Source organism: Nannobrachium achirus (genome assembly GCF_963921795.1).
Source record: "Nannobrachium achirus genome assembly, chromosome: 9".
Taxonomy (NCBI): Eukaryota; Metazoa; Chordata; class Actinopteri; order Myctophiformes; family Myctophidae; genus Nannobrachium; species Nannobrachium achirus.
Window position 1 is genome coordinate 38,925,038 of NC_137818.1, and position 19,527 is coordinate 38,944,564.

General features: G+C 41.0%; 1 protein-coding gene across 1 annotated transcript in view; it reads left to right on the forward strand.

The window, feature by feature from the left end:
• Positions 1 to 2,020: 2,020 nt before the first annotated feature.
• Positions 2,021 to 19,527, forward strand: part of mical1 (microtubule associated monooxygenase, calponin and LIM domain containing 1) — a 29,739-nt gene continuing 12,232 nt past the window's right edge. The window contains exons 1-12 of the mRNA XM_080732743.1: positions 2,021 to 2,091; positions 5,384 to 5,684; positions 6,825 to 7,032; positions 8,548 to 8,655; positions 9,400 to 9,495; positions 10,526 to 10,681; positions 12,523 to 12,623; positions 12,937 to 13,188; positions 15,299 to 15,414; positions 16,369 to 16,495; positions 18,347 to 18,419; positions 19,206 to 19,353. Of these exons, the coding sequence (XP_080588869.1) occupies positions 5,427 to 5,684; positions 6,825 to 7,032; positions 8,548 to 8,655; positions 9,400 to 9,495; positions 10,526 to 10,681; positions 12,523 to 12,623; positions 12,937 to 13,188; positions 15,299 to 15,414; positions 16,369 to 16,495; positions 18,347 to 18,419; positions 19,206 to 19,353 (1,643 nt within the window). The 5' untranslated portion in view covers positions 2,021 to 2,091; positions 5,384 to 5,426. The remainder of the gene's footprint in view (positions 2,092 to 5,383; positions 5,685 to 6,824; positions 7,033 to 8,547; positions 8,656 to 9,399; positions 9,496 to 10,525; positions 10,682 to 12,522; positions 12,624 to 12,936; positions 13,189 to 15,298; positions 15,415 to 16,368; positions 16,496 to 18,346; positions 18,420 to 19,205; positions 19,354 to 19,527) is intronic.

The window sequence follows — 19,527 nt, forward strand, 5'->3', positions numbered from 1 at the left end:
AAATAAAGTGATATTTGTGTTTAGTTACAGTACATTTTGTTTTATTATGGTAATAACATTGAGAGCTTCTGCTCTGCTGGCCGCACTGCATGTAGCTGCCCTGAAAGCTTAGTGCAGTCTAAAGCTCGCCCACTCTATGTATCCGGTACTTTCCACACACATAGGCTACACACATGCACACAAACCCCACTTCTGTATCCGCTTCAGACCCTTCCAATGAGCCAATGAGGATACACAGTCAGATTATACACGGGCAGGTCCGGAGGTGAGGTCACGGTGTGGTCAGGTGGACCGGAGGTGGAATTTTGCGCGCGCACGAGGGCCTCTTTATTTCCCCTTGCCCAGGGGCCTCATGTCTTATAAATCCGGGCCTGTGTGTGTGTGTGTGTGTGTGTGTGTGTGTGTGTGTGTGTGTGTGTGTGTGTGTGTGTGTGTGTGTGTGTGTGTGTAGGCTATGGTGGAATTACAGGTTTGTAGTCAAATATTAGAGCTATTGTCAAAGCATGTTCTATTTCTTTTCTTTCTTTCTTTCTTTCTTTCTTTCTTTCTTTCTTTCTTTCTTTCTTTCTTTCTTTCTTACATTTTGTGGGAAATCCTGTTGCCAAATAGACTACCCTTGACCGAATAAACAGTTCAGACCAAACTATTCCAGGATGTGAAGTAATTTCCTCGAAAACATATGATCGTTGTCATACAGCCTGTATCTTTCGCCCTCTGTAGCTCACAAGCTCATCATGTAAAGTGCTGTGGTTTCTCAACCTGCCTGCTGCTCCTCATCACGTGTGTGTTGTTGCGCTGTTACCAGAAACCCCCGGAAGAGCTGTGCATATGCAGGGCCATAGCCATATGGACGCAGGTGAGGGAGCGCTCATTCTCTGTGGGGAACTCCCTTCAGCTCTGATAAACAAAGAAGAGATGGACACAGCGCAGATTGACCAGTGCCACCCTCATCCTCACTTTAAAAAGGGTAATGTAACAATCTTTACAAAAGATAATAAGGCTTACCCAAGTCAAATGTAGATTGTTATTGTTGATCGTAGCGAATAAGTGCGAATGTAATTGTGCAAATACGGACGGATTATATACTGTGTAGGTAGGCTAAGTGCTGCAGGCTACTTTATGTTTAACATGAATATAATAGACCTATTGGAAAATGAATAGTCGCTCAGCCTGCCAGCCAAGAGTCACTCATTCGAAAGATATATAGAACTGAATGCAGTTTACCTCTCATGTTGATGTAACCTTGCAGTCGTGGAAAAAGTAGCCTACTCAAATGTTTTACTTATAAGTAAAAGTATCAATACTGGAATGTAGAAATACTTTACTTGAGTAAAAGTACTGGCATGAAAATGTACTTAAAGACAAGTACTAAAAGTAAAAGTACTCGGTTTATGCATAATGAAGTTTTCAAATGTATACAAATATTTTGAAAATAGCAGATCTACAAGCTCATAATGGGTCGCATCAAATGGCCAAAATGTATATAGGGCTGAAGTTGTTAATGTCTGTTTTGTAATAATAGTCAAAATCTACAAAAGTCTAGGAACTAAAGTTTTCAAATAATTGTAATGGAGTAAAAGTACAATATTTGCTTCTGAGATGTACTGGAGTAGAATTAAATGTATTGAAATTTGGAAATACAAGGTAAAGTATAAATACCAAAACATTTTACTTAAGTACTTAATTAAATGTACTTCGTTACTTTACACCACTGAACCCTTGTAATAGCCTTATCGCAACATTGCTGCCTGTTGTGACTGCTGCTAAAAACCCTGGCACAAGTCAAACAGCATGGGTCTTACAATTAAACATTTCCTGTTGTTCATTTATCCACTTCCTGTCATTGTAGGCGTCTATAGACTTTTATGTCTTTGCTTATGGATTATTGGATACCATGAATATCTGCTGGAGGGTGTCAAAGTTACATTTCACGTTATTTGCTCGTTTTCATTTCTCTCATTATTTGCTCTCAACTTTTGGTTAACCCACGCCCCTTCGACATGTCATTGTCAAGGTGATCCTGTATCCTGATACACACAGCTTTTCCAGGGCCAGGACCATTGGTTTCAACGTCAGACACGCAGCAACAAGGTATGTGAGTTTATTTTCAAGGTGAAGATACGTTGATGTATTTACAGACTCTTTGGTTCACTTCATTCTAAAACACACAACACAAAACAGGTATGCACAATACTAAAACTACCGTCTGCGAGCACGAGCAGCATAATAATAGCACATTAGTGAGAATCATTCAGTTAAAGTGAGTGTTTCTTCTCTCTCCAGTCAGGACTGGACATGTTGTCAGGAATCCTGCTGATTCTTGTATGGTTTTCTTGGAATTATTTCTTGGCATTCTGCCAGTCAGATGGTAGCTACTGTGTCTCCTATTAGTCTAGAGATGATGCATCATGTATTCTGAACAATTTACTGACTTCCAACTATAAATAGCAAAGTCATGTTTGAAGACATGTGAGACTGCTTTAAGGCTTTCTGCTTATGTGGTGTCATCTGAAAACTAAATTACATTAACAGTTTCAAGTCTCCCAGCTTGTTTCTTTTTAAGAATAGTGGCTCTGCTTTCAGCATGGTGTTGGACTTTAACCTTTTATACAAGCATGATATGACTGGGCTAATCATTTTAGATAAATCCGGCATGTACTTAAGCCATAGTACTTTCTTGGGTTTAAATCCTATTAGTAGACCTTGTATGAACTGTACTGTCTTGTGCTTTTCATATGCAAACTGCTAATAAAGTATTCAATCAATCAATCAAAACCTGAACCCTTGATCATCTTAACGTTGCTTACTTGGAGTGTTAGTGATGTGATTGAAGCTCATTCTACTGCTTTTTCTGCAGTTGTAAAAGAAAATAGAGACATGAAAACTGTTAACCCTCCTTCACAGTGTTTCCTGAAATTCTAACCTTCATAGAAGTTAAATGTCAATTATGTGCAGGAATATGAATGCTGTCGGATAGTATTAGATTAGACAATAAAAGAGCAGAACTTCTGTCACCTTGGCTTCAAGCCAGATCATGTCTGGAGATTCTTAATTATGTCCTTGGGCCCTGGGGATATTCTTTTTGTTATGATCCAAAAGGGAGACTGGCAAACAGTGCTTGAACTAGGTAGAAGAGCCTAACTGTAGCCCAACTTTCCCTCAGGCCACAATTAAAAAAGGGCTCAGACGCATGCATGCACGCACGCACACACGCATGCACGCACGCACACACACACACACACACGCACGACAGGGCATTTTATTCTGTTAATTGTAGGGTCTGTGTCTCGTGCTGAGGGCAGAGGATGCAGAAAAAGTCACAGCAGCAGGGAGCTTGTGAGTTAAATGAGTTAACTTTTAGCATCAGGAAGGAAGATGTGGCCATAAGTTATAGGAAATGCAGCATTGCACTTCAGAGTTTAGAGTATAATGGTCACTTTGACAACTCATACTCATTAGAGCCTGTGAGTTGTTGCTGATGTGGTTTCAGAATGTGTCAGAATCTGCAGCGCTATGGTGTAGTAGTTGTATGGGTGGAATATTGTTTTGCTGATGAAGTTTGAATAAAATACACTGGGTTTGATATTTGCATAATTGACGTTTTCTCAGAAATGCTTTTGAACTCTATTTTTGCAGACTGCACAGTAGAACATCCACAGTTTAGCATATCGCCTGAGTGTTCATCCTTAATTTATACGTTGTATATTATTTAAATACATAGCAGATCTGGAAATAGAAGATATAGTATACAAGCTCACACCGCTACATGTTGTGAGCTTGTAGATTTGCTATTTTTGTTGTGCAAAACACTGTTGTACAATGAATTACTGACCCCACCTTTTACAAATGTTGACTAGCCAAAGTACTTTGTATCTTCACTGCTTAGTGGATTAAGTTTTGCTTGTTTGCCTTTTCTTTTTTTTCCCTTTTTCCAGTGTGTGGCTGTGCAGCACAACCATAATTTAAAATGGTGCACAATGTATAGTTTCAGCATTGACTTCACAATGTACACATGTGCAATAATAAGGTCTGAGGAAGACCAAAACATTACCTGAAAAGAAACTTGCAAGCGGGAGTGTATTGATGCACAGAATTCATTTATATTTTTATGTTTTGATCCAGCACCCAACCTAGTAGAATTGGGATGTGTGTGTCTTCTGCCCTCTTCTTACATGTGCAATAGTATAGTTACATTGCAAAGGATGCTACTATATGTAGCTACGGCAAATTGGGTCAGTCAGTCACAATGTACTAAAAACAGTTTTACTTCTTGAAAGAAAACTAAAACTAGCAAGGTTCATATATTTTATGACTAATCTGGTAGAAAAGCAGTACAGCTAATCTGATGAATAACATAATGATATAATGACTTCTTGGGAACTGGTCTTGCAACCACATTTTGCATTCACAGAGGTGTGATGTTGAGTCAACCAGTATTGAGTAACTGCCTTATTTACCCTTCTAAAATCACCCTAACATTGTAGAAGGATACATTCGTTCCAAATGGAGCTACTGAAGTTTAGATCTATGCAGATATGCATGTGTTTGATTAAATTATGTATTCTATTATATCGCTATACAAAAATATTGCAGTGTCAGTTCCCCCCCAATAGAGGGTATGCGCATGCATGAAGTGAATGGCAAATCGAGTGGCAACTCGAGTGGCAATGTGAGCTTAAAATCGTTTAATACAATCAGAGAGGGCTATTCTGTGTGGATGTCAAGGCCAGAAAAGTATTTTTTTATATATATATATTTTTTGCCACTCAGTAGGAGTTCCTGCATAACATCCGGGTATGATGATGATGTCACGCGCATACCCTCTATACCGTTCAGCCCTAGTTCATTCCTAACTACACCAGTGTTTCATGTGTGCTTTCAAGTTTCCATTACACAAAGACGTGCTCTACCACCTACTGCAAATAATGACAGACAGGTCCTAAGGCACAGCGTGAGTATGACACATAATCCGTAGGCGTGGTGTTGAGTGGTAGTAAAGATATATAGAAGAGCACAGGAACAACCTGGGAAGTCTGTGATGATGACTCAAGGCAACCAGGTACTGATAATGAGGAAGTCTTCCACTTTTAAAGCTCTGTGCTATAATTACGAGGGGAGAATTTCCCGCACTCCCTGTTATAATACAGTAGCGCTTTCGTCAGACTTTTGGACCTCCCCCCCAGATAAAATGACACTCCAGTGACATACATTTAAGAGTCAGTTTGTGATTCTCTAACCACTACTACCACTACTTCTTTCATCTATCCAAGCTTTACCATACATGCAGTAGTCAAATCCTCAGTTAATTCATCTTTTCTTTTTCTTTTTTCTTTTTTTTTTGGTACTTTCAGAGTTAAATTAACAGTGTACCCTTCTTCTGCAGTCGCCCCTACAAACCGAGCAGGCCCAGGTGGCCATTCTGCATCATGGCAAGCCATGACCCTAGCGACCCATCCCATGCTGTCTTTGACCTCTTCACCCAAGCTGCAACCTGTAAGGATGTTCAACGCCACTTTGCTGAGCTCTGCAAGCAACTGGATGTGGATGCCAAAGACTACAGGAACTTCTACACCAAGCTAAAGGAAAGGCTGAACTACTGGAAGGCCAAAGCACTGTGGGTCAAGTTGGATAAGAGGGCGTCCCACAAAGATTATCAGCAAGGAAAAGCTTGTGCCAAAAACAAGGTAGAAACATTTTCTTTTCTTTTCTTTTTTCTTTTTCATCACAGAGTCTGTGATGAAAATACACACCCGGTCTATTTCCTGTTGATATACTGTAAGTATAGCTTGTTATCTGTTTGAGGGAAATGGAACAGGCTTTTATTTTTGATTGCTCTAGTTTTGAGAGAACTGATAGCGAATAGAAGAACAATATCTGATGAGATATTGTTGGCGTATATTATAAAGCATTACATTGAATATGTTGAATTGTGTCTGTTATTTCAGTCATTAATAAAGCAAAAATAATGTATTGGCACAACACCTGTGACGTTTCGAGCAAATGCTCTTCATCAGACTAAAATAAAGAGATAGACACCATCTTACATAATGATACAATATACTGTACGTGATATGCAGGCCCGGCTTAATGCACAGGCTTTAGGGGCTGCAGCCCAGGGCACCAAGCTTAGGGGGTACCAAACACCTGGCCAAAAAGAAAGACGATTACAGTTAACGCTGCCAAAATACTTTCTTTTCCTAGGGCGGCTGAAATAGAGATAAATTGTGTATTTTTATTGTTTATTTTATCAGCAAATAAAATATGATTTTATATTTTTTGTGTGTTTTGCACCTGCTTTAAAAGTTGTGTGGGTGTGAGCAACTACTTTTGTATTGTTTGTTAGTTCAGTCATTACTAAGGCTGGGCAATATATCGAAAGATTATCAATATCGAGGTATCAACATGCGAGGTATACATATCGACGAAGACAGCTTGAAATGAGGTATTGGTGTGTGTGCATGTCAAATTAAGTAATAGACACACTATGCATGCACCTAGCACATGCAAAAATCTGTCCATCTGTAACCAGGTGTGACCAATTTGAGAGTAATATCGATATCGAGGTATTCAAGGGGGATAAGTCCGAAATCTCATTAGTCCTACATCTCATTAGTCCGAATGTAGTTAGGGTGAGGTTTTAGGGTTAGGTTTAGGCATAGTTTTACTGAGGTTAGGTTTAGGTTTAGGCATAGTATTTTTCACCAGGTTAACATCACCAGATTCTGACTAATGGGACCGTATTCAACAACGTTATTGAATATCGAAGGTTTTCCTAATATCGCCCAGCCTTAGTCATTACCTCATTATTTTGTCTTCCCCGCCAGTGTCTTGTGTTGGGTGCTGGACCTTGCGGATTGAGGACGGCCATAGAACTGGCCCTGCTGGGTGCTCAGGTGGTGGTACTGGAGAAGAGGGAGAGATTCTCCAGGAATAACGTCCTCCACCTCTGGCCCTACACCATATACGACCTCCGCGGCCTCGGGGCCAAAAAGTTCTATGGCAAATTCTGTACCGGAACTCTGGATCACATCTGTGAGTCATTAGTGTGATATAGATTGATAGATAATGACTATAGATATAGATAGATAGATATATTTGTACTACTGTATATGCAGTGTACTTACTGTAGGTCACTGGTTCTCAACCTTTTCAGGCCACGACCCCCAAAATAATCATATTTTAACTGGGGACCCCCCCCCCCCCCCCCCAAAATAATATTTTAACTGGGGACCCTTTCTAATATTAGAAAATTTGGCCAACGTTTAATTTGTCATTTTAGAGATATTAAAAAGTCCTTAAATTGTCACTTTAGAAAATGTGCTTATACCATCTATGCACTTGAACTTTATGCTGGTTTATTTACTGTTGAGTGAGAAAACAATGGTGAGAGAACATATATTCTCTCACCATCATCTGGGGACCCCCCCAAAATAATTTGGGGACCCCCTTGGGGGTCTCGACCCACAAGTTGAGAACCACTGCTGTAGGTATATACAGTTTATTTGTCTAAGTGCAGTATATATTTACATTTTCATGTCAGTCTTGAATCAGGTAGTTGTGGTGGTGTCACCGCAATGCTCCCACTTCCTGTGAGTGCAACGTGTTACATCTTGCAAATGATCTCACACATATTATGCAATACCAGAACATGCCTTTGCAGCATATGTGTACTGAAATCGCATAATTCAGCTTGATATAGTCTAGGTCAGCGATTCCCAACCTGTGGTAGGCTGTTACTTTTTTATTTGTTTTCATTGTAATACCAATAAATAAGAACTTAGAATACCAAGTTGGTTCCATTGATCCAAGCTGGAACACAATTGATTGATTGATTCAGAGAGAGAGAGAAAACCAGGTGCTCATCGGAAAATAAGAATAGTAAAAACGAGTCTAATGGTGCTCTTGGATCGACGGGATCAAGATATCAAAAAGAAAAAAGTGATCCAGGCACTCAAAAGTTTAAAAGGGACTTTATTTCATTAGATTAAAAAGCAGACATGTTTCGACCAGAAACTGGTCATCATCAGGGCATGTACTGATGACATGTTCTTTTTGATGATTGATTGCTCTGAAAATGCACCATGCACTGAAAATGCACACAGCCCACCCATCTGAAGGGAGATGGAGGGGCTGTGAACACTGTCAAGTGTCAATATTTTTCAAGTAGCCTATGCCCGGGGGCGCCTGCTGGCCTGGTGGTCAAGGTGCGTACCATATACTAGGCTAAGATGCCTGCTGGCGTCGCCGGTTCGATTCCCGATCCGGACGACCTTTGCCACATGTCATTCCCCATCTCTCTCCCCATTTCCTGTCAGTCTAACTATCGAATAAAGGCATAAAAAAAGCCCAAAAACAAATCTTAAAAAAAAAGAAAAAGTAGCCTATGCCCTGATCCAGTAAAGGTTGGGAACCTCTGGTCTGGGTGGAACTGTATATAAGCATAGGGATTTCATAGTATAAAAGACAAAATCATGACTAGTATGTTATACGATAGGAATAGGAGGAGAAGTGCTGATACTGTGTTCATTGTTCAACTATTGTTTCCAGGCATTCGTCAGCTGCAGTTGATGCTGCTGAAAATATGCCTTCTCCTCGGAGTGGAGGTGCACACTGGACTGGAGTTCCAGGGCTTGATTGAACCGTCAGAAAACAAAGGTGCTTCCCATATATTCTCTCACCATAGACATAGACATTTCACTGAAATCTTCGCTGAAGAATGATTAACTCATTTACTACCGGAATATATAACCTAACTGCTCTTCATATCCCGGTTATTTTTTCTTATCTTAATATATTTTAATCTCGCACCGTGTCCATTGTGCACGATGCGCATGCACGATCGCTAGATCCGCGTGCATGTCGCCAACTCGCCATACAGATCCGATCACAAAAACATCACTTTTTTTTCATATACGGTTTTTAACTGATTCCGGTCAAAACAGGAATCGCTACTTTTTGAGCAGATAAACGGCAGCATAAAATAGTGTCTCGTCATTGGTAGTGAGTGAGTTAAAACAATCTCAATAATGGGCTGCAGCAAACACATTTTCCTTTGATTGAAAAGAACTAAGCGTGTAGAGTGTTGGTAAACAAAAATTATATTTTTCAGGTCAGAATACCAATTTTACCAATCAGGTTAAATTGTGTTCCAGTTCCAATTAGGGTTAGGTTAATTTGTTTATTTCATCACTTCCACTATTCTGGATACTTATATACTGGATGATTGGTTGAAATTGGTATCCTGATATGAAAATGTATTTTCTGCAAAGTGATACTCAACGCAATATGAATATAGAACTATTTAACACTTAATCAATATAACTTACTCCACCTTTAAAATTGTAAGAACCATGATTGTTTTCAGTACTGGTTTTATATGTCTGCGCTTTCCGTTGCCAGGTTGGACAGCCAAGCTGCACCCTCCATCTCATCCCGCAGCCTCCTTCCAGTTTGATGTCTTCATCTCTGCTGGAGGAGGGAAGTTTATCCCTGATGGTGAGAAACACACTTATTCATTTACAATACACAACCAATAGAACCATGTGAATGCTTGGATATGAGGTTTATAAGTAGATGATCTTTATTCATGGATTTTATTTCTCTCATTGTGATTATCTGTTGGTGATGGTCTGAATCTGTCATTGTTTGTTTTTCACTATAAAGAATGAAAAAAAGAAAAGGATGGGGTGGGGTGGGGACAAAAATATTAGTTTCTTAACTAAATGTAAGGTAAAGTGATTCCAGTATGATTTAGAAGATTATGGGCTAATATCGTTAAGCACAACACGGTGTCTCCTCCTTATTAGATTAGATACTGTACATGGGTATAGAACATGTTAAGACTCCAAGAAGGGAAGGTAACATTGATAACCTTGTTACTACAGCCATACTCTTCAAACTATGGCGCCAAGGGGCTTGACTCTTTCTGTAAATAAAGAGCTTGCTCAGATCACTATTTGGAGTACTACTTCTCCATTTAAGTGAATTTTGAGTTACCTCCTGTGTCCTGTTTAAATGTGACCTTCTGCATGTGCAAATCCTCTCTGGTGCATGCTTCCCTCTGAAAATGCATCCTGCAGTCTTGGTATCATGATCTGGTTTCTCTATATCAGTTTTATTATCATCGCTTTCATTTTTCACATTTGCTTTATTTGTAATACCGGTATGTTCTCTGTTCCTTACACACTGTCATTAATTTGCTATACTGTGTAGTGAATATAGGCTGTCAAGTTTGAAATATGAAGAAAAAGAGAAACATTTTAATTGAATATTTATAGACAATTATAATTTTTCTAATCATGACAAAAACGTTTCATGTCTAATTTGAAGGCCCATGATGTGCACTGCAATGTTGCAATGCAATATCTATACAGATAATGCAATGGTTACCTACTGTACGTAGAACCAACAACATAACCAAGTGTACACGTTTGGAAAAAAAATTTCCAAATGGGCTTCTCTAATTTGTGTGAATGATTTCCTGTCACTTCTCCCCTCTTTTTAACATCTTCCTCTTCTTTTCCAGGCTTCAAGCAAAAGGAGATGAGAGGCAAGCTGGCTATCGGGATCACGGCCAACTTCATCAACAAAAACACGGCCGCCGAGGCCCGGGTGCCTGAGATCAGCGGCGTGGCTCGTATCTACAACCAAAAGTTCTTCCAGAACCTGCTGACTGAGACAGGTAGAGGTCCACATATCGTCCCCACACTGTAAAATCCCCAGAGATAATGCCTCTATATGCTACTATAAATGCGCAAAATCACTCTGTCTGTTTGTTTGTGTGTGTGTCTGTAGTTCATGTATCTCGAGAACCGTCCAACTGATCAACTTCAAATATATGCATGGGTATTCTGACAACGGGTATTGCATAACCGGGTGGGGCATGCATTTGCAACTTGCATCGTTCTCGACTTGCGGTGTTTGTGCGTAGCCTGGTGACCACTGGGCAACAGTTTAGTTTAGAGAAATGCTCAAAACAGGAAAAAATTCAAACATTTGCTCCATTTGACCCCAGCCGCTCATTAACATTATTCAAGCAAAGGCAGTGAACCAGGGCATTTTTAAATAAGTCAGGAACATACCACAGATGTTCTAGTTTTCATACACGGTAAAATCCTTAGTGTTCATTTATCCATTTGTACACTCACAGAGTTAAATGCACACGTAGGATTTTACAGTGTACCTCCGTTGCGCCTCATCGAGCCCAATCTCCAGGGTGTGAAATGAGTGTTCACAAGCCTCAGCTGGGGACAGTTACACGTGTGAAAACAAATGAGGAACACAGACGTTTGTGGTCATGTCAATAAATACTCCTTGTCATTCAAAGCAAGTTTCTTGTGATACTGACCATAAAATGGTGCATTTATATAGCGCCTTTCTCCAAAGCGCTTTACAATGTGTATTACATTGACCCATTCACACACATTCACACACTGACGGAGGAGGCAACCACGCAAGGCAACAAGCTGCTCAACGGGAGCAGTTATGGGTTCAGTGTCGCTCAAGGACACTTGACAATAATCCAGGGGGAGTCTCGTATTGAACCCGAAAACCAGGGACGTGCTGGCCATTGAGAAAAGCGGGACAATTCCCGAATGAACCGGCCGGTCCAGGCCGGCCATTAGAAAAAAAAATAGAAATAAAATGTCGGCCTTCGTTCCATTTTGGGGGCTGGGCGGCCAACAAAGTAAATGGTCACTGTCTGGCAGAAACCATGTATCTCCAAGTTTCAAATTTGTAAATTCTTTCGCAAAGCAAAGCCCTGCTTCATCATACAAGGCGTCGAGGCCGTCAGATCTACAAGCACACAACGCCTCGTGGTGCGAGGCGTTGTGTGCTTGTAGATCGGCTGTTTTCACGAGTTTAAATCATTTTTAAAATGATAAATACAAAACAAACGGTTTTGGACATACAAGGTTTCCACCTGACAACGACAAAATATAACTCATGTAATTGGCCCACTGGCTTGTCACTTGTCATGATCTGAAATGGCAAATCTTTGAGTAGCAGCAGCGCTACAGAGAGAGATCTCTCTCTATAGCGCGCAATGAGGGCCTCTCCAACTCTTTTTCCCGGGCTGAATCGGGGGCCCAACATGTCCCTGCCGAAAACCTTACCAGGGGGCCGCTCTACCTCCTGAGCCACTTTCCGACCACATTGTGAAAATATTCACCTGTTCTCTCCATCCTACTTGCAAGTTGCAACCTACTGTATTTTTCTTCTATTTTAAAGGCCCAGACATAAACAAGTGGGTCACCCCACCACCATAAATAGACAATAGCATTGGAGACATGTTTTGGACTCGCCCAATATATGTTACTGGTTGACTGACTGAGTGACAAAGTTACAGCCTTACAGGATATATGTGAATATAGCCCCTAATGTTCCAAACAACCCACAACAGATTTATCCATTTAGCATAATCATTTAATATTCACAAATATGTTTACTCCTCAATTTAATCTCTTTGAACCATCTCTCTCTCAGCATCCATCATGTTCTTGTCTCTTTCTCCCAACGCAGGTATTGATCTAGAGAACATTGTCTACTACAAAGATGACACCCACTACTTTGTCATGACTGCTAAAAAGAAGAGCCTGCTGAACAAAGGTGTCATCAAACAAGTGAGCGATTAGTGTTTTTCCAGGGACAGCTGGGGAAGAATTCAGAGACTAGTGTTATTTTTAGGTTTAGTCATCATAGATTAGTTTTTATTTAGTTTTCGCCAGTGGAAAAAGGAAGTCGACTAACATTCTTCGTCATAGATTTAGTCAACAAAATCAACACTGGCAACACTCTGGGGAGCGGAGCTTTTGCTTCAAGTAATGACCTGTTCCATCCAGCATGGCTTGCCAAACACTGACTTGCTTATCTGCATTAAGCGGGTGAGATTTCCGTTGATTCACTCTACCTTCTGCTCTGTCTGGGTTTCGCCAGGACTTCAGTGACTCAGGGGAGCTTCTGGCTGCTGCCAACGTGGATCAGGACGCCCTGCGCTGTTACGCCCAAGAAGCCGCTCGCTTCTCCACCACACTGCCCCACCTGGACTTTGCTCAGAACCACAAGGGAGAGCCTGATGTGGCCATGTTTGACTTCACCTGCATGCTGCGCGCTGAGAACGCCTCGCTGGTGAGGGAGCGCAAGGGCAAGAAGCTGTTGATGGGCCTCGTTGGAGACTGCCTGGTGGAGGTACAGTAGGTGACCTACCGTTGGTCCACTGCTCTTTTAACCCGATTCTATAGATGTCTTCTGAATCCTAACAGTTTTCTGAAAAACCTATGTTTCTATATTATTGGTTCTCAAACTTTTAAAAATAAAGGACCCCCAGAATTATATGTATTTGGCCGTCACGAGCCCCCATATTTTGTTCCAGGGAGCAGGGCCCCCCCAGAAGCAAAGATTTGAGTCAGTGCTGCGCTATGAGCTTCTATATCTGCTATTTTTGCCAGACCCATGAAATGGGTAGGCCTACATAAGCAAATGTCTGTCCGGGTTTTCTATATAAAGGGTATATATGATGATGACATGATGATGACATGCCTACAAAAGGCATGATGTCATAAATGATGATGACAGACAGGGGGTCTGGCACAACCAGGTTGACCTGGTCTAGTTGAATAGCTTAAGTATAAAATAATGGTTAAAGTGGTTAAATCTAAAGGCCTCTCCACACCAAAAAGTCTGCAAAGGACTGCAAAGAACTTGCAAAGGACTGCAAAGAACTGCAAAGAACTTGCAAAGAACTGCACAGAACTTTGTCTGCCGACTGTATGCCGACTGTACTTACTGTATGCAGTTGTGCGCATGCGGGGAGATATAGCATGAAATACCATTCCAAACCAGGAGGTGGCAGTAGTCTGAAAGGCTATTTTCACTCCATACTTGATCGTCCCTGCATGCCGTCGCTGTCGGAAAATGCTGTTATTAAGCCTATTATTTATATTATTATTTGGATAAAGTAGAAGTGTAGAACAACCTTTAAAACCAATCATAATCATTTAAAATTGTATCATGATCTGACACTTTCACAACATCTTGTTGCTGCTTCAGCGTTCTGCCTCCGTGTGACGTCGCGCATTGAAAATATCAGAGCTACAAGCTCACAACATGTCGGAACTTGAAGCGTTGTGAGCTTGTATGTCTGCTATGCTCGACACGCACCGTCATACGCTGAAGCACACATCCAGTTTTTCACAGCTGAAAGAGGAGGTAATCTAGATAACCAAACTGGACCCAGTTGAAACGTGGATATTATACAATCAAGCACCTTTCTAAGCGTAGCAATTGGGCAACTTCTACATCGCGCTAGGCAGTTCACTCGCGCCCACTTTATTCAGTTATGTGTAGTGTGTTGTCTCGGTGTCCTCTGTGACTGTGTGGAAACAGTATGCCAAACAGATAGCTACCAGCGGATTGTGTGTTGTCTTTTATCCGCTCTCGTTGGCTCATTTCACTGCCGACCGTCAAGGGACCGACTCAACAAAACCGGGCAAGTCCAGTTTCCCAGTTTTCGGTCGATAAGGTTCCCGACCCGCTGCCGAAAACCTGACGATGAGCTCCCGTTCGGCAACCGACGCTATCCACCGCCTTCCGCCGCCGAATCGTCGACGAATCTGTGCGGTTAAAAGTGGCCTTAAAGTGACACAGATGCTTTCCAGGTCTTAAAGGCTCTTTTAAACACTTTGTTATGCCCTATCCTATATTAAAATCTGATCTTGTGGGTGGACGCGGTGGTTTGACATTGGGTGAATGTTTGGTTTGACGGATGTCACAAAAGTAACATGCCCGTATATGGAGACACAAACATACATGCACTGATGTCAGACACAACAGAATCCGAACGCAGATTTGTTCATCTGGCCCCTGGGGGACCCTGACGCCCCTACTGTATATGGGCATATCAGTCGGATCGCCGTGGATGTCTAGTTTTCTACTATTTCCTCTATTTTTGAAAATGGCAATCTACAACAATGCAGGCATTTCCTTTCTTTAGTCAGACTGTATGAAATACATGTATTTGCTTTTGAAACTGTCTGATATCTTTTACATTTATTTTGATATTTACATGTTTGATAATACAATGTAATAAATACTTTACTGTATGTTCACCACATCAACCCTGGCATCCGAATTTTGGGCAGATTTGTCAAGATATTTGTTTTCAGAAATATAAATTGGCCTTTTGAGCTTGTAGATTGGCTATTTCTGCTATTTGTTGTACAACAAAGTATATAGGGCTTACGTGGTTAGGAAAATCCCCTTCTTTAATGCTCTGGCATTCATTTGCTTTTTTTTGCAGCCTTTCTGGCCTCTTGGCACCGGTATCGCCCGCGGTTTCCTCGCCTCATTCGATGTGGCGTGGATGGTGAGGAGCTGGGGCACGGGGGTTCCTCATCTCAAGGTCCTGGCTGAACGGTGAGCCAGGTCAATATTGGAAGCACAACGAAATTTGAATCATTTCCCTAATTTGACCAAACCGACCAGTACTCTCCATTTCATTCACTTCCCCATATAAATAAATGTTTTCTTTGAATATACAGGTAATGATATTATTAACATCGGCATACTTCCATATGGCCATCTGGCATTTCAGTTCATTTCAAGTTCATTCATTCATTCAGGCATAGTCACAGAACAACAGGAAGGTATCCTGTTCGCTGTTCTTGACTCTGCTTGAATTCCTCTGATTAATTACAGACTGCATGGTTGGTAAAATGTGTATAAGTAAACATTGGTCTGATCATGTTTCCACTGCAAGCAGTGCTGTGTTCTACCTGTAACGCACATATACGGCGTCTGCTGTCGGAAATAAAAATGTGAATAGCGTCTGCCCTCGTGAACCTTTCAAAGTAGCGTATTTGATAGGCATTATGCACTGGTGTATGCCCTGGCCACACGAATAGCCGCGGATCATAGATTATAGTATGCCCTCAAAGTAGGGCTGTCACAATTATTACATAATCGTCTAATCGCAATTATTTTACATAATCGCGATTATTTTTCATAATCGTCATAATCGTGAATGTTGAAAATGTTTCATATATATATTTTTTTAAGTAAAAAATAGTGGAAATAGCAGATCTACAAGCTCGAATGCGACGCGTTGTGAGCTTGTAGATCGGCTATTTCCACTATCAATGTTATTTTTTAAGTAGAAAGTTGTGAAATATGTCCATAATTTCTTTGTATATTTAGGTTATTTGTCGTATCTGCCATGTGCAACTTCAAAGACATTTTACATGACAATTAATCGTCATGTAAAATGTCATATCGTGACAGCCAAAGAAAGTCTTTGTTGGTTGTATCTCCCTGCTAATGTTGGAATTGTGTTGTCCTCTCTGGGTCTCATTTCATGAATGCAATGGACAGAGAGAGTTTATACCAGCTGCTGTCTCAGACCACCCCAGAAAACACCAGCAAGAACTACACCAACTACAGCATTGACCCCTCAACCCGCTATCAGCATGTCAACCTCTCGTCCATAAAGACCAGCCAGGTTGGGATTCTTTTTCTTTTGTTTTATTATTATTATTGCTACTACTAAGGCGATATTACTACTACTACTTAGGGTCTTCCCCCGTTGATGACCTTCCACTTGGCACTGTGCTCCCTCGGGTTAAATAACCAGAAGGTTACTTGATCCACAAAAGTTACTTTAATGTACTGTAATTGTACTCATTTAGAAAATATATATACGGTAACTTGTTCTGTACTTAAAACGTAGCATTTTGCATGAGATAAATATCAGAAAGAAGATGCTTAAATTGTATCACTTTTGGATATATGTTGGGTATTTGCTGTGTAGCATGGATTTCCTATTGTTGTTTGTTTCTGTAGTGTATGTTAGGCAAAGACGTGTAACTTTATTCTGCCTCTTTGCCAGTTCACACTTGAAAAAGAGACTTTATCTCAATATGATTTTTTAACTCTTTTACTGCTTCGGACGTTCCCGTTCGCCCCAATTTTGACAGCGGCGTTGCCAATACGGCTCGTTCTTTTTACCTCTTCTGATGACTGTAAGCTGACGGGGGGTCGCGCCGCCGTGTACTGTAAAAACATCTCCCGTAATGCTGCTCTCAAAAATCCACCGCACGTTAGCAATAATGGAGTCCAAAAATCACTTCCTGGCTGTTTCCGGTGGATCTGTTCTAGAAAATGCATTTCTGTGCTCAGAATGGATGGAGAGCGAAACGGCCCAATTCACAGGAATTCTTTGTATAAGGCTGCCCTCTACTGCCAGCTAGGCCAAAGTACACATGTTGTATTGTAAAAAGAATTCGTTTGAAAATATCAATAGATAATTCTCTATAACATCGCAAAGGTAAGCTGCTTTTTGCTGGCACCAGCCCCAATAAATACATTATAACATCTGGCAGTAGGACAGTTAAAGGTTCAATAAAGGTTAAATAAAATAAAATAAAAGAAATACAGTTGCCATGGGTGAAAATGATAGTGATACCCAATTCCTCCTCCAGCGTTCCACCGATCATTCCAGCAGTACAGTATTTCTCATGGAGTGGATTTGTTGCCAGGAAACTGCAATGTAAGGTCTATTGAGTTGGCAGGCCAGGGCAGAGAAGGAGAGCTTATTGATTATTGGGCTTTGGAGAGTTTTCACAAAATACCACATAAATTGCACTGCATAAAGACGTACCGGTATTTGAATTACAACACTGTCTTGTGTTGTGTTGTGTTCTGTTCATATAACGCATTTAGAACGGGTACACATTATTGTGTATTATTATTTTATGCTTTAACTATTGAAAAATAGCAGATATACAAGCTCACAGCACGGCACCGAGTGCCGCGCTGCGAGCTTGTAGATCTGCTATTTTTGAAAAATCGTGAAAATTGTATTTTTGACCCGATTCTATAAGTGTCTTTTGAATCCTAAGGTTTTTTGAAAAACCCTATGTTTCTATGTCAACAATCTGGCTAGCCATCGTCAAAGAAAAGGTCCTTTTCACTTGAACTGGAGCTCAGTTTGTCTGTTCTTGAGAGACTACTATCTCAACTGAAGGACCCCCAAAATGATATGTATTTGGCCACAGACCCCCATCTCAAAATATTTAGTTCCAGGGACCCCCCAGAAGAAAAATTTGAGTTACAAATGTTCGCTTTAAAAATACATATATTATAAATATTTGCACAGATTTTTACGACCTTTTCAAAAATTGCAGATCAGATCTACAAGCTCGCAGCGCGGCACTCTGTGCCGTGCTTTGAGCTTGTATATCTGCTATTTTTCAATAGTTAAAGCATTCATTAACCCCAGGCCTAAAATGGGATAAAGATAATGCGTGACTACAGTTTGTGAACGTAACCTTTCTCTTCATCTCTCATACAGGTGCAGAACCTTTATGATGCTGAGAAGTCCAATATGTCCAGCAAGAAGCAGAAGATCAGCATGCGCCGCCAAGGTCAGCTCTTCCTTGCATGCTCACTACTGTAGTTGTTCTTAACACATATTAGCGCCACCCGAAGCCTAGAAGCCTTACCTTTGGCCGGTGTGAGCAGTATATCGTCACTGTCGAGCAGAAACCTCGTATCTCCAAGTTTCAAGTTTGTACGTATTTGACCAAGTAAAGCCCTGCTTCATCATACAAGGCCGTCGCACAAAAGTAGTGAAAACAGCCGATCTACAAGCACACAACGCCTCGCGGTGCGAGTAGTTTTGTTCATTTTTAAAATGATAAATACAAAACGAACGGTCTTAGACATTATAAGGTTTCCACCCGACAACGACGATATGTTGTGTTTCGAATCCAGACGGATACTTATCATTGCTGTCAGGCAAGTTTTTTACCATAAATTACTGCCCCACTTTGTCATACAACAGTGTTGCACAATTAGTAACAAAAATAGCAGATCTTCAAGCTTGTATAAATGTGCTATTTTTGCAATCTTTTTAAAATATTTGAAAATGATTAAGTCTGTCAGTGGATTTAATAATAATACATATTGAACCAATGAAAAGTGAGCTTGTGACTAAATAATAACTACATTGGAACACAGCTTCTGTTTTTCCATTTTCTGAAAAGATGGACCAGGCATCTAGGCTCGGTGTAGCCTGGCAGTGTGTCGTGGGTCCGATCCCGGCAGCCTTTGCTGCATGTCACTCGCCATCTCTCTCCCCCATTTCCTGTCAGCCTAACTGTCTATCAATAAAGGCACCCCAATAAAGGAATTGACGTTTTTCTCCACAGATTCGTCTGGGGGTTTTGATGAGTTGTTGAGGTGGTGTCAGCACAACACTGCAGGCTATGCGAGGGTTAGGGTCCACGACCTCACCCAGTCCTGGAGGTCCGGTCTGGCTCTGTGTGCCCTCATCCACCGCTTCAGACCGCAGCTCATGTGAGTTCTAATTTCAAGGACCCCCAGATTGATCTGCATTTGGCCACGGACCCCCATTTGATACGATTTTCATTTTTGGAACCCTAATTTACACTGCAAAATCCTCAGTGTACAAATGGAACCAAATGGACCAATACATTTTGGTTCCATTTGTACACTCTGAGTTACATGGGT